The 19166-nt window shown below is 39.9% G+C and overlaps 1 protein-coding gene across 2 annotated transcripts in view; it reads left to right on the forward strand.

Annotated features, from left to right (window-relative positions):
- Nucleotides 1-19166, forward strand: part of DGKQ (diacylglycerol kinase theta) — a 96299-nt gene that overhangs the window by 37122 nt on the left and 40011 nt on the right. For both annotated transcript variants that reach the window (XM_086479892.1, XM_086479893.1), the window contains exons 3-7: nt 4055-4154; nt 9757-9842; nt 10561-10686; nt 12801-12954; nt 17480-17548. In XM_086479892.1, coding sequence (XP_086336018.1) covers nt 4055-4154; nt 9757-9842; nt 10561-10686; nt 12801-12954; nt 17480-17548 — 535 coding nt within the window. The remainder of the gene's footprint in view (nt 1-4054; nt 4155-9756; nt 9843-10560; nt 10687-12800; nt 12955-17479; nt 17549-19166) is intronic.

Raw genomic sequence — 19166 nt, forward strand, 5'->3', positions numbered from 1 at the left:
TGCATCCAGAGGGTAATGGTCAACGACTCTATGTCCAGATGGAGATCAGTGACAAGTGGAGTAACAAGTCCCTCAGGGGTCCATACTAGGACCAGTACTGTTTAATATCTTCATCAGTGACATAGATGGTGGGATCAAGTGCACCCTGAGCAAGTTTGCTGATGACACCAAGCTGAGTGGTGCAGTTGACATACCTGAGGGATGGGATGCCGCCTAGAGGGGCCTGGACAAACTTGAGAAGTGGGCCCCTGAGAACCTCATAAGGTTCAACAAGGCCAAGTGTAAAGTCCTGCACCTGAGTCAGGGTAATCTCCAATATCAATACAGGCTGGGGGATGAAGGGCTTGAGAGCAGCCCTGCTGAGAAGAACTTGGGGGTACTGGTGGATGAAAAGCTGGATATGAACCGGCAATGTGGGCTTGCAGCCCAGAAAGCAGATCACATCCTGGGCTGCGTCAAAAGCAGCATGGCCAGCAGGTTGAGGGAGGTGAGTCTGCTCCTCTGCTCTGCTCTGGTGTGACCCCACCTGCAGTACTTTGTCCAGCTCTGGAGTCCTCAGCACAAGAACGACATGGACCTGTTGGAGCGAGTCCAGAGGAGGGCCACAAAAATGATCAGGGGTCTGGAGTACGTCTCCTATGAGGACAGGCTGAGACAGTTGGGGTTGTTCAGCTTGGAGAAGAGAAGGCTCCGAGAAGACCTTGTAGTGGCCTTTCAGTACTGAAAGGGGGCAATAGGATAAGGAGTAATGGTTTTGAACTAAAAGCGGGTAGATTTAGACTAGATATAAGAAAGAAATTTTTTACAGTGAGGGTGGTGAATCACTGGAACAGGCTGCCCAGAGAGGTGGTAGAAGCTCCATTCCTGGAAACATTCAAGGTCAGATTGGACAGGGCTCTGAGCAACCTGATCCAGCTAAAGATGTCCCTGCTCACTGCAGGGGGGTTGTACTACATGACCTTTAAAGGTCATTTCCAACCCAAACTATTCTATGATCAGCAAGTTGTTCCCTTCTTTTTGGCAATGACTTGAGACTTCAGAGGATTGTCACCAGGGTCTGATGAACTGCAGAATTTAGGCTTGATCTCTTTTCCTTGAATTTTCTAGATAAGTACAGTCAGACCCTGAACAAGTTTTACTTCTGTCGAAGTCCTTTCTCACAGGCTTTCCCCAAATACACAATGTTTTTCACAAAACTCTGCTTTGATCCTTTGATCTACAGCGTGTCCTTCTTCAGCAGAACTTTCTGTGACAATAATGAAAAGCCTGCATTTCTATGCCAGGTGTAAGAAAAAATAAGCAGACTCATGGTCAGGGAAAGGGAATTTCTCTGTATTTCAAACATGGGTTGTTGAAGGGATCGGATGCTGGGTGTCCAAAGCAGATTATTCACCACTCCAGAGCTAAAGATCTCCTCTACATCTGATCCTGAGGGGAATACTGCTTCCGTGGGGAAGACTGGCTCTGCTGTGCCTGGGGCTGTGGCAGGAGTAGGGCAGGCAGATGACTTGCAGGTGATACTTGAAACCTGAAGACAGGTTGGGATGTGCAGAAAAGCTGTCCTGAAAAAATCCCATGAGAGATTTTCAGTACTCCTCACAATTGCTGTGTCTGGCTGGGATTGTGCTCATATAGCCATTCTCATTATCTCTTTCTGCATTTGAACTCATTGTGTGGGATGGATTTTCAGCAAGTGACCTTCTTCCACCAAGCTGGGATTGGACTTTTATTTTTGGAGTGGCAAGAGCGAGAAAACAGCTCTGGCACTTTATCACCAGAATAGCTGAGCCAGGTAATTGCATGTTACTGTACAGGGAGGTTTAGTTTTTCCTTTCCCCTGAAGAAGTAGCATGGAAGTGCAAGAAAAGTGGGCAGGGAATTATGGGCCTTGAACTTAATCTGAGATAGTTCGACTAAAGTTCCCCAGGCTTTCCAGGATTCCCCCCCCCCACGCCCAGCCCCAGGATATATGTTCTTTTTATAAACATGCATTATATGGCTAGAGTATTCTGATTTAAAAATAAAATAAAATAAAATAAAATGATGCAAGCCAACCGTGAACTTTGTGTCAGTTAGAGCTGGAGGGCTACAGAGAATGAAATTTCTGTTTGGATTGATAGGAGTAGGAGATGGACCCCAAAGCATGGTTTGTCTGTATTTTTAAATCCCAAACTGGTACGTAAGAGAAAAATTTGAAGCTTTTGGAGGCAAGGATGTTTTGTAATATAACATGTTGGAGGTATTGACATGAAATACTTTCAGTAGGTTGGCTGGCAGCCCACCGTGGTGGGCAGCCTGAGATCTGGACAGGCAGTTACTTGGTCAGTCAGGGACCAAGGACTCCTCCAGACAGCATGGTCTGCTGGGGAGTGAGCTCATGACTCTTCTTGACTGGTCAACTGCTGTGCGTGATCTTGCTCACATCTGATAACACAGGCATATTTCATACCTCTCTTCTTCATCCTTTACCTTCCAAAGATTAATTCTGAGGAGAACTGGAGGAACCGCATGCTTTGCAGTTTGGGTATTTTTTTTTTCCTTGTGATTTTTCTTGATTAAGCTTTCAACAGTGTTGCTTTCTGCTTGTGTTACATCTGACAGAACTTTATCTGGCTTATTTCCATTGTGCATGCTCGAAGTACGGGTTTATTTAGTGTAACTGTCCCCATGCTTTCAGAGGCAGAAGCACTGGTGGGTGTAAGGCCATTATAACTAGAAGCAACTTTCTGGGTCATCAAATCCTGTGTTCCCAATATGTGTCAGATTTGCTGCTAGTGGTTCCAGAAAAACTCTAATATACAAGGAGAAAAATTCAAATCCGGCTCAATAACTTTGGAGGATTGTGTACTAGTACATCTGGGAGGAAAAGGAGCTATCTGTGACTACATGTACCTTAAGTAATTTTTCCCAACTTTATGCTGGGAACAATTAATTTCATTTCAGTCTAAATAACCATTTGTGAGCCTTTGCTAGAAAAACAGTTTTTTGTGATGCAAGAACCAGAAGATAAATCTATTATGTTTGTCAGGTCAGGAAGGGCATGTGAGATGTGTAATACTAATTACCTAAGTCAAAGGAAACTTTTACAGAACTCATTTTGATTCTAGAATTTTAAAGATGCAATTATGCCTTTTCCTTCTAATGTGAATGTCAATTTAACAAAAGTGTGTGTCTTGTAGGAAGAGTGGTCTCTAGAACAAGTATAAAGCTCATGTATGTTTCTTTTTCTTCATTTTTCATCTTTTCTTCTGTTGCTCTTTTGGTACGGTCACGTCCAGTCTTCATTATTAATCACTAAACAAGAAAAAACCTCTACCTTTTCAGGATAAATGAATAGTATACTAGAAATAAATTTGCTAAAACTGTTGATACAGCTCTTGAAAAGAGGATATTGAAATGTATCATCTTCCACCTGCAGTCCACAGGAACCTCAGTATGGATGTACTTCAAGAGCTGGATCTCTGTAACATCCAGGCTTTGAAGCTTTGGGTGGCGGGGAGGCAGGGGGAGACCAATGCCTTTGTCCTGACCAGTGAGTTTACTGGGCTGTATTCGGAGAATAATTGAAACGTGTGTGGAGAGTACTAGACTGTGGCAGGACTGAGCTTTTAAAAATTGCCTTGAGTGTATCTTTAGGGTATTTTGTACATGTGCAACTATTACTCTTTAATCATCCTTGATTCAATTACGAATACTTAGGAGAGGAACTGTGATTCCAGGTACGTTGCACAGCACTGAACCCAAAGGAAATCTTGGGATTCATGGCACTGTGAATCCTCAAGAAGATAACCGGTGCTTAAAAATATATACACCACATATTAAAACCCAAGAATTTAAACGAGTTTTTTTTTTTTTTTAATTATTTAAAATAAAGTCTTTCAAATGTATTTTTAAGTATGATTTTTTTTAAAAAAAGATGATTTGCCTGAGTATTTGTTCTCAGCCTTAGATAAGTTTACATTGTATATACTGTTCTATCTTGCAGTTTCTGTGAATTTTAACTGGCGCTTTGAAAGTTGTGGCTGATGATGTCTTATGCATTCTTCATTGGCAGGTTCCAGTTGCACACTGTTTTGGGCCTCCAGGACATTACAAAAGAAAGTTTTGCACTGTGTGCAGAAAGTCACTAGAGTCACCTGCCTTTCGATGTGAAGGTAACTTGTAAAACCCTACTTGTATGGCTTGTATAACATGTGTTATCCAGTAATGTACACTTTGCTTACATTGCATACCTTGAGGGTATGTGTGTACACACACAAATGCTTACTGTGTTTGAGAAACTTTTGGGTTGTTATCATCTGCTCCTTGATGGTGGAAATGTATACTTCAAATTAAGGAATAATGAATCAATAATCTTGAATAAAGCACAAACTTTTTCAAACATGTATGCTCTTTCATATTTCCTTCAACTTACTTGAACAAGTCTGTGGTGTTGATGGTGTGCAATGAAACCATGCCTGAGATGTGCAAAGAATGGGGAGCTGTTAGGGCAAAAGAAAAACTTTTCCTGTTGAGCTAGTTTGTTTCTGTTTCCAGTGGAAGCATTTGATACAGGGAATCATCAGGTATTCATGTTTCTAAAACCTCCCCCTTTCTACAAAAGAATGGAATATAACATTTCTGTGTCACTGGTCTCAGATATCTGTTATTTGTAATGGGGATGTGGTCCCTTCAATTGAAAGGTATTTGAAAATGTTATTTGTCAAAATAGTACTGCTCTGAGTGTTCTGACATGGATTCTCTGAAAAAAACAGTACATAAAGAAATCACCCAAACATCAGAATTTTTATTTGAAATACATGTTGCCACGAGTGATTTTGACATAGGACGACCCCTTAAATCTCCCTTGTCTCCCGTCTTGAATGTCTAGTTCAGTTGATGTTGTGAGGTTGAATGGAATTCAGTATTTTAAAGGGATGTTAACCTGTGAACTGTTAAAAAAAAAAAAAAAAAAAGTCTACTGGGAGAAGAGCCAATTCTGTAGCGATTTGAAATGCTTTCAAAATTGCTGTTATGCTAAAGATAATGTCTTATTTAATATGGTGACCTGTGTGTGTGTGTAGGGGAAATATTTCTCCTTGATCAGGGTATTTAGACTTGCAATGGTGCAGTGTTTTTCTTTCTGCATTTGTCTGATGAGTTGCATAATGAATCTAAGCTACGTTCTTCTGACCAGTGGGAATCTGTCACTTAATGTAGTTACCATGTGAGTTGGATGATTTGGTGGGATTGTCAAAGAGCTATAGATACACAGAGTCTTTTCTGATGATCTGTCTTAATAAGCCTCAGAACTTCAGTGGCATGAGATAAACATAGATAAACATTGAGAATTTGAAAAGAAGACTTTCACTAGTTCTTAGCTCTTGAAAATAGCTTTAGTTCAGTGACTTATTTTAGTTAAAGTTTTGTCTTGGTTTGAAAGACAGGTGTCTGCTGAGGAAGGCAGGAGCCTCCCTTGAAATGGAAAGTGCAACCCCCTTCCCTCCAAATTATTATAATTTTGAAATTAACAGGCCTTCAGGCAAAGACATGGGGAATAGGAATAACAGTTCTTTACTAATATATATATATATATATATAACACAAGGCAGGGAAAAACAAACAACCCACTGGTTTACACTGACAGAGTCAGAAATACAACCTGACACCCTGTTAGGGTGGCAGTAGCAGTCCGATAAGATGCTGGCTGCAGTCCTCCTGAAGCGATGGATGTAGTTCTGTGGAAGCAGCGATTACGTAAAAGAGTCTGGTCTTCCTCCGAAGGTCCAGTGGTCGGCAGGTAGCTCTTGTCCTCTGGAACTCCAGTGGGGGGAAAAGCTCCTCTGGGAATCCAGTGGAAGAAGGCTGCTAGGGTGTTCGAAATCTCCGTTTTTATTTGGCATGGACTGCTTGGCTCCTTCCCCCCGGGCGGAGCATCTCACAATGGGATGGGGAGTCGTGAGGCAGTTCCTTGATGGGCCATTAACAGGAGATAGTCCAGGAGCGAGTTATCGATGGGTCAGGCGATAAGGCATTGTTGTGCCCAGTAACAGGAGATAGTCCAGAGGGGGGAGGCAGGGAGCACCGCCCCACCTGGTCTCAACAACTCCTGAAGATGGTAATAGAGTACTTTTTTTTTTTTTTTTCCTTTTAGCACATTTTACACTGTAACCTAGGACAAGCTTTCTAAATTTTGCTTTCATATTCTTACTCTCTTGATTCTACTGTATTAGTGTTGTAGCCATTGCAAGGGAATAGTTATTTTTTTCAGACGTTTCCACTTAAGTGTTCTTAAACAAGAAACACATGGAATTGCATGTTATATTTAGGTATTGCAAATGCCTGGACAATTTTTTTATGGTTCAGTGAAGGTTCTGAATTGTGTTCCTCACATGGATTAAACAGTTTTCTTGTTTTGTATGGTGTGACTTGTTTTCTATCCCGTCTTCTGAATACCAGTAAGTCTACAACTTTTTTTCTCTGATAATTTTCCAAAATGTAGCTTAAAAAGGGTAGTTGAGGTTCATAAAATGCACAAGATTCTTCCTTTAATTTTAAAAAATACTTTCAGAATTTCTTTTAGAAGTCAGCTGTTTTAATCTGTAGAGCTTTTAAATCCAGATGGAGATTTTGAACTTTCTTCCTTTTTTTGCTTACTTGTAATGACTCAGCTTTAATAGTACAAGTCTACTGTTGGTTATGATGTTCTCTTCTGATGTTGAAATTTAAAGAACTTTTCCTGGAATCTTTGCCATAATTAAGATAGAAAAGCGGGTTAAGATGAAGTTACCTTTTCTAAGCAAATTATGACCTCATTAGATGTACTTTTAAAATAATTTAAATAACTTGGTTTGGACTGTTCATGTCTTACAATAAAATAAATTTTCTTGAAAAGAAATTGAAAACTTTCAGACAAGTACAAAATGCTGTACTTGTAGGGCATCTGTTCTTAGAAGTGAGCATGCATGTGGATTAACCCCTGGTGAGATAAGTACACATACTTCATTGGCAAAAATTACAGTATTTGGACTCCAGATTCTGCTGACAATTGCTAATTGCTTTGGCTAGCTATTTTTGCTGTTGGATTCCCTGGTAACAGTTGAACCTGGACTCATGATCATGAGAGTTGCTCTCCCTTTTCTTTCCGGGAAGAAGGGGTGGAAAGAGAAAAAGAAGAAAGGGAGTAAACCAAGCATTTTTTTTAGTGTTGGATCCTTTACAAAAGTTCTTTAACTGGGAGCCGCAAATTTACTGAGGAGGGAGCAGTTAACATTTTAAAGGTTATTCCACCAAGTTTGTGTATCTGAAAGTAACCAACTTGGTTTTTTGGCAATTACAAAGGAATTCACAGCAGTATCATGAGTAACTTGAACAGAAAGCTGTCATTCGGTTGTGAGTTAAAAGAATTGTGTAGATTATGGGAGGACTGATAAAGGCGAAACTTCTTTTTATAGGCCCAGCCCTCTCATTTGACTTGATCTTTACACGCTGAAAGCTTCATCTTTCCTATCAGCAAAATAGCTATCTTAAGAGTTTAACTCCTGTGACACTTCAACCCTTCATATGCACACATTTTCTTATGAATTCTGAGTTGGCGTTGGTGTTAGAAGCGGCAGATGTGACTTAAACTAAGGGGAAAAAAACCCGTCTGTGTTCTTACCGAGTATAGCAAAGGGCAGTGTGTGCCTGTGTTTGCAGAATTAATGATAAAACCCCCAACGCTTTTGTTAATTCCTTGAAACTGTAATTTGGTCTGCAGAAACTTTTACCATTAGTGAGGGTATGACTTAAAGCCTCTAGCTTTCCTGGTAGCTGAATGGCAAAACTGTAAAATATTCCTATTATATCTGTGAATATGGAGAAATGTGTGTGGAGGAGGGGCCATGTCACACCTTATAGAGAAGTTCTTGAGCCCAGTGAAGACAGGTAATATGGGGAGCTGTACATGAAAGCTTGTGGTTGTCTTAGTGAGCCCTGGTAAAAGACGCTTTGCTTTGGTGTGGTGGTAGATCATGATCTCCCACGGCGCTAGAGTAAGACAGTGTTGATGCTGATTGCCTTTCTAAAGCCAGAGAGTTACTTCAAAATAATGTATTATTCTTTATGTAATATAATACTGTTTTCAAGATACCTTCAGATAGTGTGGCTAACGTGCAGTTGCCACTTTCCAATCTTCAGGTTACAGTCTTCCGATGTTTGTGATGTGCTTGAAGCAATAACCTGTTTGAGCAGAACAGAAAAAAATAACTTGAAGAATTTGATGCTTGCCTCTTACTTTCATTTACCCGACGAAAAAAGCAGGTGCCTTCCCAGAGTACTTGTAATACATGTCTTTAAAAAGCAGCTAGAGGAGGATCTTCTTCATCCATCTCTCTCTGTGAGGTGCATAGAGAACTTTCCTAACTCTTGCAGTAATGAAGCGAAGTATTGAGATATTTTAGTTGTTTGTTGCTTTTTTTTTTTTTTTTTGATGACTGATCCTTTGCAGCATAACATTTTAGCTGGGTTTTTTTGTAGATTCTCTTTTCTTTCACATCTGATACTTCAAGTCAGCTTTTAAATAAAGTGCTTTATCCAAAACAAGCTTGCCTAAAACTTCATAGGCTTCACTAAAACTTCTTCCAGTTACAGTATCTAACAGGTATTTTGGAAGATGATGTTAAACTTACTTAGGAGAGTTTGCTGAAAAAATTATTATTTTCCTTTTCCTGACAATGAAAGGGTGATTTGTCATATGCAGGTGTAGCTTGGACAAATATTCTCTGAGATAAACATACCAGTTTATTCTGGTCAGGTTTAAAATTAAATCCATTGAGTGTCATCTGGCAATAAAAATTATTTATTTTCTGAATTAAACACATTTCTGGCTGTTGCAATCTCCCCAAGAATGATGTCCTGCAGTCATTTTGCATGTTCTGACATCAGTATGTGTTGTGTTGCTGAGCAAACACAAGCGAGCCAGTGCTGGTGCAGGCGTGCCACGTGGGTCAGTGGCTGAGCCGACCTCTGCCGTGTCTCCCATGGGACTGTCGGCAAGAGGGCTCCCAGCTGCGAGCAGGGGTGCGCTGCTGCCTTGCTGCTCTTTTGGTGGCAGACCCCCTGCCTTGCTGGGGCTGGAGACTCGAACACACCTCACCTTCACGTTTCCGTGTGCTTCTGACAGCCCGGGGATGGAGAGAGGGGCTCTCCAGCAAGAAAAACATCTGCTGTTTTGAACCATTCGTGAAGTGCCTGCTTGCTCTGCAGTAGCGTTTGTGAAAGGAATGGAATATTGCTTCAGGAAGACCTTTACTTTACTCCAGACTTGGTGGTATTTGGATGCAGAAGGAGAGCTTTCTTTCTGTTAATGATTCTAACATTCAGCTTTTTTTTGGATTTGATTATATCAAAGTAGACTTCAGGCAGGATTATATTGGAGTAGGCCGTTGTTCCTGTGAAACTGTGAGACAAAGCTGTAATAATCGAAACAGTTGCTAACAGATTTAACTTGCTGTATTGGAGGAAATATGGCAAGTGCTTATGAGCAAAATTAGCTCAGCCTTTCCTTATACTTCCTGCATCAATTTAACACAGATCAAATGGAGCCACACACAGGACAAGGCTGATAAACTTCTTTTATTGCCTATTTTTGCCGAATGGAAAAGAGCATGAAGGAAAGGAAGTATGGTGCAAAAAGTTAGTGGAGGAGTATGGGAGAGATGAAGGGAGTGAAGGAGGGAGGGAGGACCTGCAAAGGGTTTCCAGCTTAAAGAAGTTTTCTTGTTTTCATGCTTTTAGTTTGTGAACTACATGTGCACACAGACTGTATCCTGTTTGCTTGCAGTGACTGCCGGCAATGTCACCAGGATGGGCATCAGGACCATGTAAGTGCAGATGCCGCTGTGGCATAAAGTGGTCATGCATTTTCGGTGTGAAAACATCAGCTAGAGGAGGGGGGAGGATCTTGGCCTTTTCTTTCACATTCTGCCAATTATCGAAGCACTTTTGTTGCTTATTGGCAGGCAAAGGAAACATAGCTTCAAAGTGTATCACAGATAGCAAGATGAACTTCTGACATAGTCACAATGATTATTGAAGCTGTGCTGAAAAGGCTGTGCAATGTATACAATATCCTAATTAAAAAGAAAAATAAATAAAATCAAGCATCGCATCTAAAAATCTGCATCACAGAAGCTGGAATGGAACTTTTTTTCTCTGTGTTGAGCTATTGGCTGCGTTGCATCCCTGGCAAACATTATCATGTTCCTCAGGCTTCCTGCAGTCTGTCTGACGCAAGACTGCCCAGCTTCTCACTGTAAAATATGTGCATAACACTAAAGTTTGAGGATTTTATTTTTTTTTAAATACTGATTTTGGTGGACTGTGAAGAAAAAGTTCTATGTAATGAATTTTTTGATAGTTTGATAAACTTGTTTCAGTGAAATGTAAGATTGTTCAAGTTCGTATTTGTAGTGAGAAAATACTTAATGTTGTAGTCTGTGTTGCTGTTTCCTCAAAGCTGTTTGAATTGCTGATTTTAAAGTTAGGTTGAAGATGCTTCTGTATCTTTTGTGTAATGCTGAGTCGTGATGTCTTCCTCAGGATACTTATCACCACCACTGGAGGGAGGGAAACCTTTCTTCAAGTGCTCGTTGCGAAGTTTGCAAGAAAACCTGTGGCTCATCTGAGGTGCTCTCTGGCATGAGATGTGAATGGTGTGGCATTCTGGTATGTTGTGCTGTTGTGTATGTTTGTGAGAACCATATGTGTGTGTGTATATACATGCACATGCTTATTTAAACACTTTATATAAATTACTTTATTTGTACACTTTATACTTTCTATGTATTTTATAAATACACTTAATTTATACCCTTATTTATACAAATATATATCTATTTATGAGTTAGATGGAAAATGGATTTTTTAACACACACTCCCCACCATTAGTCATTAAAATGAGCAATTCTCAAAATCACACTTAAACTTTATGTAAATAAAATGGAATTAAAATTTAATGGGAATTAATCATCATAGATTTCTGCTTGGAAGCCTGCAGTTAGTTTTCCTGTGTGAAACTGGAATTTCTGTCAAATCACATGAATACTGCAAAGTCAAAGGCTTACCATTCTACTATGCTGTCTTGGTTTGAAAGACAGGTGTCTGCGGAGGAAGGCAGGAGCCTCCCTTGAAATGGAAAGTGCAACCCCCTTCCCTCCAAATTATTATAATTTTGAAATTAACGGGCCTTCAGGCAAAGATATGGGGATTAGGAATAACAGTTCTTTACTAATATATGTATATAACACAAGGCAGGGAAAAGCAAACAACCCACTGGTTTACACTGACAGAGTCAGAAATACAACCTGACACCCTGTTAGGGTGGCAGTAGCAGTCCGATAAGATGATGGCTGCAGTCCTCCTGAAGCGATGGATGTAGTTCTGTGGAAGCAGCAATCAGGTAAAAGAGTCTGGTCTTCCTCCGAAGGTCCAGTGGTAGGTAGGTAGCTCTTGTCCTCTGGAACTCCAGTGGGGGGAAAAACTCCTCTGGGAATCCAGTGGAAGAAGGCTGCTAGGGTGTTCGAGATCTCCGTTTTTATTTGGCATGGACTGCTTGGCTCCTTCCCCCCGGGGCGGAGCATCTCACAATGGGATGGGGAGTCGTGAGGCAGTTCCTTGATGGGCCATTAACAGGAGATAGCCCAGGAGCGAGTTATCGATGGGTCAGGCGATAAGGCATTGTTGTGCCCAGTAACAGGAGATAGTCCAGAGGGGGGAGGCAGGGAGCACCGCCCCACCTGGTCTCAACAGCTCCTGAAGATGATAATAGAATACTTTTTTTTTTTTCTTTTTGGTACATTTTACACTGTAACCTAGGACATATGCTTATTTCTTTTTCAGTGTAAAATAGTTCTTAACCATGTGGTTATGTTTTTTAAAGTTGTCAGTATTGGTTTATGTGTTTTTTCGTTCACATGACACGTGTTTAATTCCAGTGCAAGGTGATGGTACCTTTCAGTAATCCTTATGAAGGCCACAGCTTTTCACATACCGATACACAGTGTGCTGTGTGGGTAACAATTGGTCCATCCACTTTGAGCTAGCTCTTGATGAGAGTACAAAGTAGCACCAGATGGGGTGGGAACTGAAAGTATATGTAATAAGTCATTAATTTACCACTTAATGCAAGATGAGCTACTCTATGTAATAATAATTTAAAATGAAACTCAGGTTATTCAGTATTTCATGTATGATTTGAATAATTTAAATTTTTTTTAAAATATTGTGGGATTTGTATTTTTAATCTGATTCATAATTTCTGAGGTGGGAGGAGCAATAATGGCAGAAGATCTCACACAAGTATAAAGGCAGAAACTAGCCAGTCATGTTTTGGAATAAAACTCCAGTGTTCTCTCAGTCTCTGCAAGTTGGGTACAGCTGTGTAAAAGGATATTGCTGTTTTCAAGCTATTCTGTATGACCTGCCTGCCTTTCCCACCTGTCCCAGTAAAATACGTATAGAATGGAAAATCCAGGATTTGAGACCAAAACTTTAAACTTCTCCACACAGCTGTATGAAAAACTTCAGTTTGTAATAGAGCAGGTTTGTAGTATTTGGAGTTTCTTCACATGTTAAGACTTCCCATTATTGGTTATATAAAACCCGAATGGAGCAAATTAATATCTAAGGTGAAAAACGGGTCACTCGTTTCATGAAAGTGATTTACAAAAGGTCTGTATATGTCCTAGCCTGAGTTTTGCAATTCTGGTGCATATTTTGTTATAAACTAATTTGCTTGCTCTGTGTCTGACTAAGTTCTTAATTCATGCTTCTATTTATAGGCTCATGCTGCTTGCTACATAATTGTCACACCAGAATGTACGTTTGGAAGGTTAAGGAATATGATTCTTCCTCCAAGCTGTGTGCAATTATTTTCTCGGAACTTCAGCAAACTGCATTGTTTTCGAATATCAGAAAATTTGCAAACAGAATCAGGTAAAAGCTTTCAAAGTTGAATGCAACTAATTGATGAGGATGTTTAATCTAGTGCTATAATTCCCTGAAGCATACGATTGCTAATTTTCACTGGCTTTTGTGGCAATGCTGTAACTTCTTGCTATTTCTGGGACATTTTTAAATGCAGACTGTGTGCAAAATGATGAAACCTGTTTAATGATGCAGGGCAATTTGAAAACTGCTCTTTAAATAGTAAGCATGCAGAAAGTGAAAACCTAAAATCCAGAAGTTTACTTAGTGGATTAGTGTTACCATTGCCACAAACACTTGCTGATATACATGTTTTTATTTGGCATATCATGTATACAGATATTTTTATTTGCCTCTTTGATTAAGTATCTGTCCTTTGGAGATTTCTGTGCTGAAAGGAAATCATGTATTTAGCAGGGTAATGTTCTGCTGCCATCTAGAGTGTATGTTTGTTTAACAGCTTGTTAGGCACGAGAATTTTTTAAGCCACTGAAGTATTTTCTAATTTATATTTTGATTATTATGTGCTTGCAAAGCCTTCCTTTTCGTGCTTGAATACAGTAGGAAAGCAAATAAAAGGCAGGCAAAATATAGGTCGTGGAAGTTAAATATTTGCAGCTGCACTTTTCTCAACCTGACACGTTGTTCTTGAACTTCCTGCATTGAATGTGTAGGTTTTGATTTGGTGAAGGCAGTTGGTCGCTAGCAGGACCCGTGCATTCTCATGTGCAGAAGCTATAGCAGCAGTCCTGCTACTTCATAAACTGCATGACCCTAAGTCTACATAACCTAGGTACACTGAAATGACCTATAAAATTGTGACGGGGGAGAGCAAGCGTTATGTTGCTTTTGTTGGTTGGCATGTTTTTTCAGTGAGTTATTTTTATTTTTAGTGAATTTGCTTGTTGGTGGGGAAAGGCGAAGTACAGCACGTACTTGAAAGTCGTGGAGTTTTTAATGCTTTGAACATAAGAAATGCAATCTGGATGAGCTTGGTTTTTGCTGGAAGGCTTGTATGAACCTTGATTCAGATCCTTTGTTAGGTATTCTACAAGTGTCCCAAAGGCTTAAGTGAAGATAAAGTTGTATTATTATTGACAGAAGTTAATCACAAACCTTTTAAATCGCCTTTTCAGGTGTGACTTTTCTGATGTTAACTAAGTTTGTCTTTTAAAGAGTGGTGTGTTCTTTTAATATGTCAGACTTAAACTTTTTCCTTTTTTGGTTTTTAAATCACCTCTAAAAACTGAACACAGAGCACTTTGTGTGAAAGAATCTAAGGTTATAGCTGCACCTTCTAGTCTTTTCCTTCATTATTTCACATGATGGAAGAGAGGGGTTTCCATTTCAGGATTTAGACTATATGCTAATGTATGAGTTCATATTATGCATATTCAAGTTTTTTTGAAGGAATAATGTTTTTTTTGCATTCGTTTGATTAAAATGCATGTTTGGTACTTTGAATTGAGAGAATGCAGTGCAGATCAGTCAGAAACAGACACATGGGGAAGGGGAAATATTCAGTAACTTAATTTGGACCATTTCCAGTACTTTAATGTGATGTCAAAAAAAAATGAAGGAAACCCACCACATTTGGAAAGCCAGAATTCATTTTTATAGTGCAGATAAAATATAGTGACACCCTGAAAAATCTCTTTTCCAACACCAGATCTATTTTCTGCCAGTCTGTGAGAATTTCTGTACCTTGGCCTCAGCTGTCCATCACGTGGTGGGCAGTGGCCTCCCAGGGTGGAGGGGCTGCTGACACCCAGGGGAGCAGGAGAAAAGCCGTGGGGCCACTCCCCTTTCCTGCTGTTGCCGGTACCAGGTGTACCTCTGAACTTGATGGCTGCCCCCAGCATTTGACATATTCCTTTTTTCATGGTCAATGAGCCACGGTTGTGGCTCAGCACAAGACATGGAGAATAATATTTGTGGTATTGTGGGAGTGCCTTGCACTCTGCTGTACATAAGGTGTTTTATTCTGTTTTCGTTAGCTGATGATGGTATGTGACACTTGTTTTAGCACCTAGGTCCCTGATGTTCAGGTACAAGTCTGGTGTCTTCAAGCGTGGCTCCTTTTTACACAGTTCACATCCTACTGAAGCTTGCTTTAAGACCTATTCCTGAAGTTTTGCTGCTCTCAGTCATCTGCTGGAGATCAGCTGTCTGCAGGTCCCTGCCAGAGGCACCAATTACCATCGCTATGCAGGTCTTTCCCTCTGCCCAGATTCTTCCTTAAAGGCAGAGCTGGGAATTGCCTTAAACTAATTCTCACATCATCCTGCATCGACGGAGCTCACTGCTCTGGCCTGACAGTCCTCCTTGTTACCCATGTTCACAGAATAGACTTGCATTTTCTTTCAAAAACCCACTAGCTTCTGGCATGTGGCAAAAATTACCAAGACATTCATGGGTCCAGCATCTCCCTGACACTCTTCAGGATGTGTTTGAAGCTTCTCTGACCACAGAGCAGCTCAGGACAGCTGCCCTGGGGGTTGCTGCCACTTTTCCAGGGGAGGCATAGACTCCAAATGGCAGATCTCATTAAAGATTGCGTGAACATTAGGGAATGTTTCTGGGGAGCAAGGAGCATTTCAGCTTTGTTGGAGGATAATTAGCATTTCTGTCCTCACTTCTGTGGGACACGTAGTGCAAACACCCTCATTCAGAAGTCCTCGCAACGCAGCATGCACAGAGAGTGCTCTTCTGTTGCCACGGCTGACAAAGGGCAACGCTCAGAAGATTGTGAAAAGACCAGTCTGCAGTACCAAAGAAGTGTTGGCAGTCACCTGGATGAGTTAACTGCTGCAGGCCCAGCTCTTCCCAAGCTGATGATTAGGAAGTGCCGAATGACTTGTCCTAGACAGAGAATGAGCATATCATCGTTTACTTACTGAGGAGCATTTGTCCGGATTAGTTTTTGCCACTGAGTAAATGCTAAGCTTCATGGCCAACATTCAGTGAACATGTCTGTGCTGAAAGTGGTTTTTCAAAACTGTTGGGCGACCAGGGGAACCAATGGTAGAGCAGTTATCTCCACTTCTTCCAACTGACTTCTGTCTTAGCATGTTTCAAAAGAAGTCATTGGACTTCGATGTAATATTTTCAAGATGCTGTTAGTGTAGATTTCCCTACTATGCAAACTGAGGGAAAAAGAAATAAAAGAAAGATGTCAGCTTCTTCCCATCTAAACTTAGAAAAAGGGAAGAGTTGGGAAGAATCAGGAATTCTTTCATTTCTTATGGTTGTATTTACTTACCCTGTTTTTAATTTGATTTTGTCTGAAGTGAGATGCAAGAAGGCATTCAGCTTCCATTTATTTCAGGGTGTTTCAAGACCATATTGTCTAAATTTCTTTCCAATTTGAAACTTAATCTTGTTTGTCTGTCAACTATAATGGGGAAAATATTTCAACCCTTCTTTTATATTTTAAAAACACTGACCCAGAAACATTGTTGTTATTCTTTCTTGTAGTCAGTTGAAGCATTACCCAAATATTCAGTGAGTTACGTGGTCTCCAGTTTAGGACTCCTGCTGCTTGGAAGGTTTCCCTGTGTTAGGATTCTGACTACCCTAGTACCTCTTTTTTTTGGCTCTGAAGATTTTTCTTTAATGCTTTTATTTTTTCTCTGTTGTTTTGTGCTTTGATTTCCTGCTTTCTCCCTCAACTGCAAGGCATAGTTTTTATGTGTTACCTGGCTTATGTCTTTTGGGAGCTTGGTCTGCATCCCAATCAAGACTGACTGGGAGTTTCAGTGAGTGAGAGTATGAATACCATTACACTGTCAGCACACTGGGTTGGCTTACGTTGCATGCTACTGCTACCCTTAGAGAAGAAAAATTTATCATGTTTGGATTTGCAGCAGTCTTCCTGTATGGACCAGAGTGTCAGGAATGAGAATGCAGTCATGATGTTATCTTCGCAGAAGCAAACGTAAATGTTAGTAGCTTTTCTTTTAGTGTTTTCTGAGTATTGTATGTGTGATTTTGCAGGCTGTCTTATTATCTGACATGTTGGCTCTTAGCTTTTAGTGAGAGCAATGAGCTGCTATCAAAGTCCTTTTCTGGAGTGCAGTAGTTTCCTTCTCTTCGGGTGTCAGCAAATCTGTTTTTCAGTTATGGAAATTATTTATATAATGCCCATGCTTCTGACTGGAAAGCTGTTACTGCAATTCCTGGACTGATTTGGTGATTTAAAACTTCATGGAAACCATATATACTTCAGTCACAGGCAAGCATTGCAGCTTTAGAAAGGGATGAAATGCAGTAGTTGCAATATTACAGCTAATAGTAAAAGGACTTCAGGTATGCCTTCACTGTAGTTATGTGGTAATGCAGGTTTGGTTTTTTAAATGCTGTTTTTATACTAAATAGTATTACCATAAAATGGGAAGAAGAAGAAAGTATACTTTTCTGACTGGATTCTTTTGTGTGATGGAAACCATCCTTAAATGACAAACGTTTTTGTTTTTTTTCTTCCCCTCGTTCAGATTAACAAGAGTCCTTTCTTAAAATGTTTCTGTTTTTACAGATGAAGATGATGATGTTGATGGATCAACACAAGGATCAGCAAAAGATGTCCAAATTTCAACAGATTCAAGTAAGCAGAGTTTTAGTAAGTGGTGAATAGTCACCCATTCCAGTCTTTATTCATGTAATATTGCTTTGCCATATGAAAAAAATATTAAACGGCCGTTTTTCTAATGCTACGTATCAATTTGAGGTCCAAAGATTTGGTCCAACACATTTATCCAGGGTCTTACAAATATCTCATCACTTTTTTCCAATGGTAGATTTGCATAAGTGACAGTCTGTTTATTACCCTGACAAATAGATCATTTCTCTCAACTTAGTAATCAAAGAAAGAAAACATGGTGTTAACAGTCCATAGATAAGCAACCAATTTAAAGGGCAGACAGCATGTCTTTTCAAAGCCTTTTTCTATTAAGATAGCTGGATCCAAATCTTACTGAAGACACCAGGAGATTTTTTTTTTTTGTTCGTTTGGTTAGTTTTTTGCTTGGGCGTGTTGCAGTAGAAGCATGTGTATTCCTGTGCATCAGGATTGAGCTGGGCTGGTTGCTTCTTATACAGTTGTTATGCATGTGGAGTTTTCTGGGGTTGGTATGAGCCAACCTTTTGCTTTTCAGAAGATGAAGCCAACCACAATTTAAGGGCATCCCACCCCCTATAACCGTATTAGTAACTAGAAAAACATGGTACTTGCTACCTAATATAGCTGTGTGGATTGTATGATTATTTTTACTTCCCCCTCAAGTTCTTATGAAGTTGTAGGATAATTGTGGAAATTATGTTTGGATTTTTAAAAAATCCACCTCAGTTAATAATCAACTCAGTTATAGAAATGATCTCAAGCATGCTGTTATTTCACTTCTTAAGATCTGAAGCTGGTGTCTCTTAATGACTGTAAGTTACAATCCACTTATTATGGGACCAGGCCCTGACTAACTGCAGTTTGTCTAAGAAACTTACACTTTTTCCAGTGTTTTAAGTGACATAAGTGGTTGAGTGTCAGGACTTTCATACTTCTCCAACTAAGGCTATTTCCCTTACTCATGACTGTCAAAGAGAGCAAATTGTGTATCCAGATATTTCAGCTGGATGGGTTGAAAGTACTAGTACAGAACAGTTCACCTTTAGACAGCCTTCTCAAAAGAAGGAAAAAAGGTATGAAAATTTGGGACAGGATCCAAACTTGAATAGGTCTTTTGTTCATACACAGTGTTCGTCTGTGAACTGGAGAAAGCAGCAGTAGACGGTACATTTTCAAAGCTCGTGTAAAGAATCATTACTTGGGTTTTAAATAGAACAGTGGCATTGAAACAAATTCCTTCCTCTTATTACATTTCCACAAAACAGAAGTCAATATAGAGCACAGTGACTTCGCTATGAATTAGAAAGCTGAATAGGTAGGGAGTGATTCTGTTGTCTCTTTAAAAACAAAACATTCACACACACAAAAAAGATGAAGTGTTTGAAAGCTTTAGTTTAATGATGTTAGGCGTCTCCAGATCTGGTACCCCAGTACAGGTGAAGCTGCTGCAGCATCCTGTCCCCTCTTGTGGCTGAGCAGGATGAAGGTCTGTTAGTGGGAATGTGTGTGTGTATACATATGTGTATTCTGATCCATTTATACATGTACGTATATATGCGTGTCTGGCTACACGCATGTATGTGTGCATACATATATGCACCAC

Source organism: Leptosomus discolor, chromosome Z (assembly GCF_034619465.1).
Source record: "Leptosomus discolor isolate bLepDis1 chromosome Z, bLepDis1.hap2, whole genome shotgun sequence".
NCBI lineage: Eukaryota > Metazoa > Chordata > Aves > Leptosomiformes > Leptosomidae > Leptosomus > Leptosomus discolor.